The following is a 1,260-nucleotide window of genomic DNA, read 5'->3' as shown; positions in this document are numbered from 1 at the left end:
AACACTCTAAGTTGGCTGCTGTTTACATATACATATGAAACACGCCTAATGTGTGGTGAAATTAGCAATTAGCAATTAAGTCTCGTTCACAATTACAACATCCCCTCTGAACGAGATACTCTTATAATATAGTATATAGTTACATAGCTCTTGAATATTTTTTTTTTATGTTCAATTACATATTTTAATACAAGGCAAGTTATAAAAATAAAAAATATAGTGCAAACGGTTGCTATTTATACATGTGTTTGTAAGCAATCAATTAAGTCCAAATTTCTTTGAAAAATATTCTAATTTGATTTTAGGCAAGCCTTTAGTCAAAGCATCTGCGATCATTTCATCGATACATGAACTAACTTTAATTCCTTATTTTTAATTCTCTGATGCAAATACTTAAGTTTGATGAGTACGTGCTTTGTAGCGTCCGAGTATGAATTGTTGTTGGCCTTATTCTCAGCTCCTTTGTTGTCGCAGTACAGAATGGTTAGTTTCGGAGTTGCTGGAAAAATTTCACGTTGTAGACCCTTAAGCCAAGTGGCTTCCTTGGAGGCTGCAACCATTGCCACGAATTCGGATTCAGTAGTTGACAAAGTAATACGCTTCTGCAGCTTCGAAGCCCATGATACTGCACCACCCTGAAGCAAGAAAACGTAGCCAGTTGTGGTTTGAGCTGTGTCTAAATTACCAGCATGATCAGCATCGCAATAGCCTTCGACCTCTGAATGTTCCTTTTGATAAGTTAATCTCTTATCAATGGTTCCTTTTACATATCGCAACACGCGTTTCACGGCTGCCCAATGCGCTTTGCCTGGGTTGGTGCCAAAACGACTCAACATGTTGACAGCGTATGCTATATCCAGCCTTGTCAATTGGGCAGCAAACAGCAAACTACCAACTGCTTGCATATATGGCTTCTGTGACATTTCTTCAATATCAGCTGTTTCCGTTGGGCATTGACTTTTCGTCAACTTTTGGTTCGGGTCCAGTGGCGTCGAGATCGGATTACAGTCTAACATATTATACCGCTTCAATACATCAAGCAAGTAGTGCTTTTGATATAATGATATAGTGCTATGGTCGTTATTCTAATTCCCAGTATTGAGCTGGCATCACCCAAATCCTTCATTCGAAAATTGTGGCACAAATTAGATTTTAGCTTGTCTTCCATGACGCTGTCGTTGCTTAGTATAAGTACGTCGTCGACATAAATGGCGACAATTAAAGTTTTCTTTTCACTTGGAAAGAAGTACACACATTGAT

The 1,260-nt window shown here is 38.3% G+C and overlaps 1 protein-coding gene across 1 annotated transcript; it reads right to left on the bottom strand.

Annotated features, from left to right (window-relative positions):
* Nucleotides 1-332: 332 nt before the first annotated feature.
* LOC128861797 (uncharacterized) lies at nt 333-1,016 on the bottom strand. Its single transcript, XM_054100174.1, has one exon. The coding sequence runs from the start codon at nt 1,014-1,016 to the stop codon at nt 333-335; it is 684 nt and encodes a 227-aa protein (XP_053956149.1).
* Between the last annotated feature and the right edge of the window lie 244 nt (nt 1,017-1,260).

This window comes from Anastrepha ludens, chromosome 4 (genome assembly GCF_028408465.1).
Source record: "Anastrepha ludens isolate Willacy chromosome 4, idAnaLude1.1, whole genome shotgun sequence".
NCBI lineage: Eukaryota > Metazoa > Arthropoda > Insecta > Diptera > Tephritidae > Anastrepha > Anastrepha ludens.
Note: the sequence above shows the minus strand (reverse complement) of the source record. Positions and strands in the feature narration are given on the sequence as shown.

Excerpts from the sequence above, each read along its gene's own strand:
- LOC128861797 (XM_054100174.1), bottom strand. The coding sequence starts at position 1,016 with ATGTTAGACTGTAATCCGATCTCGACGCCACTGGACCCGAACCAAAAG.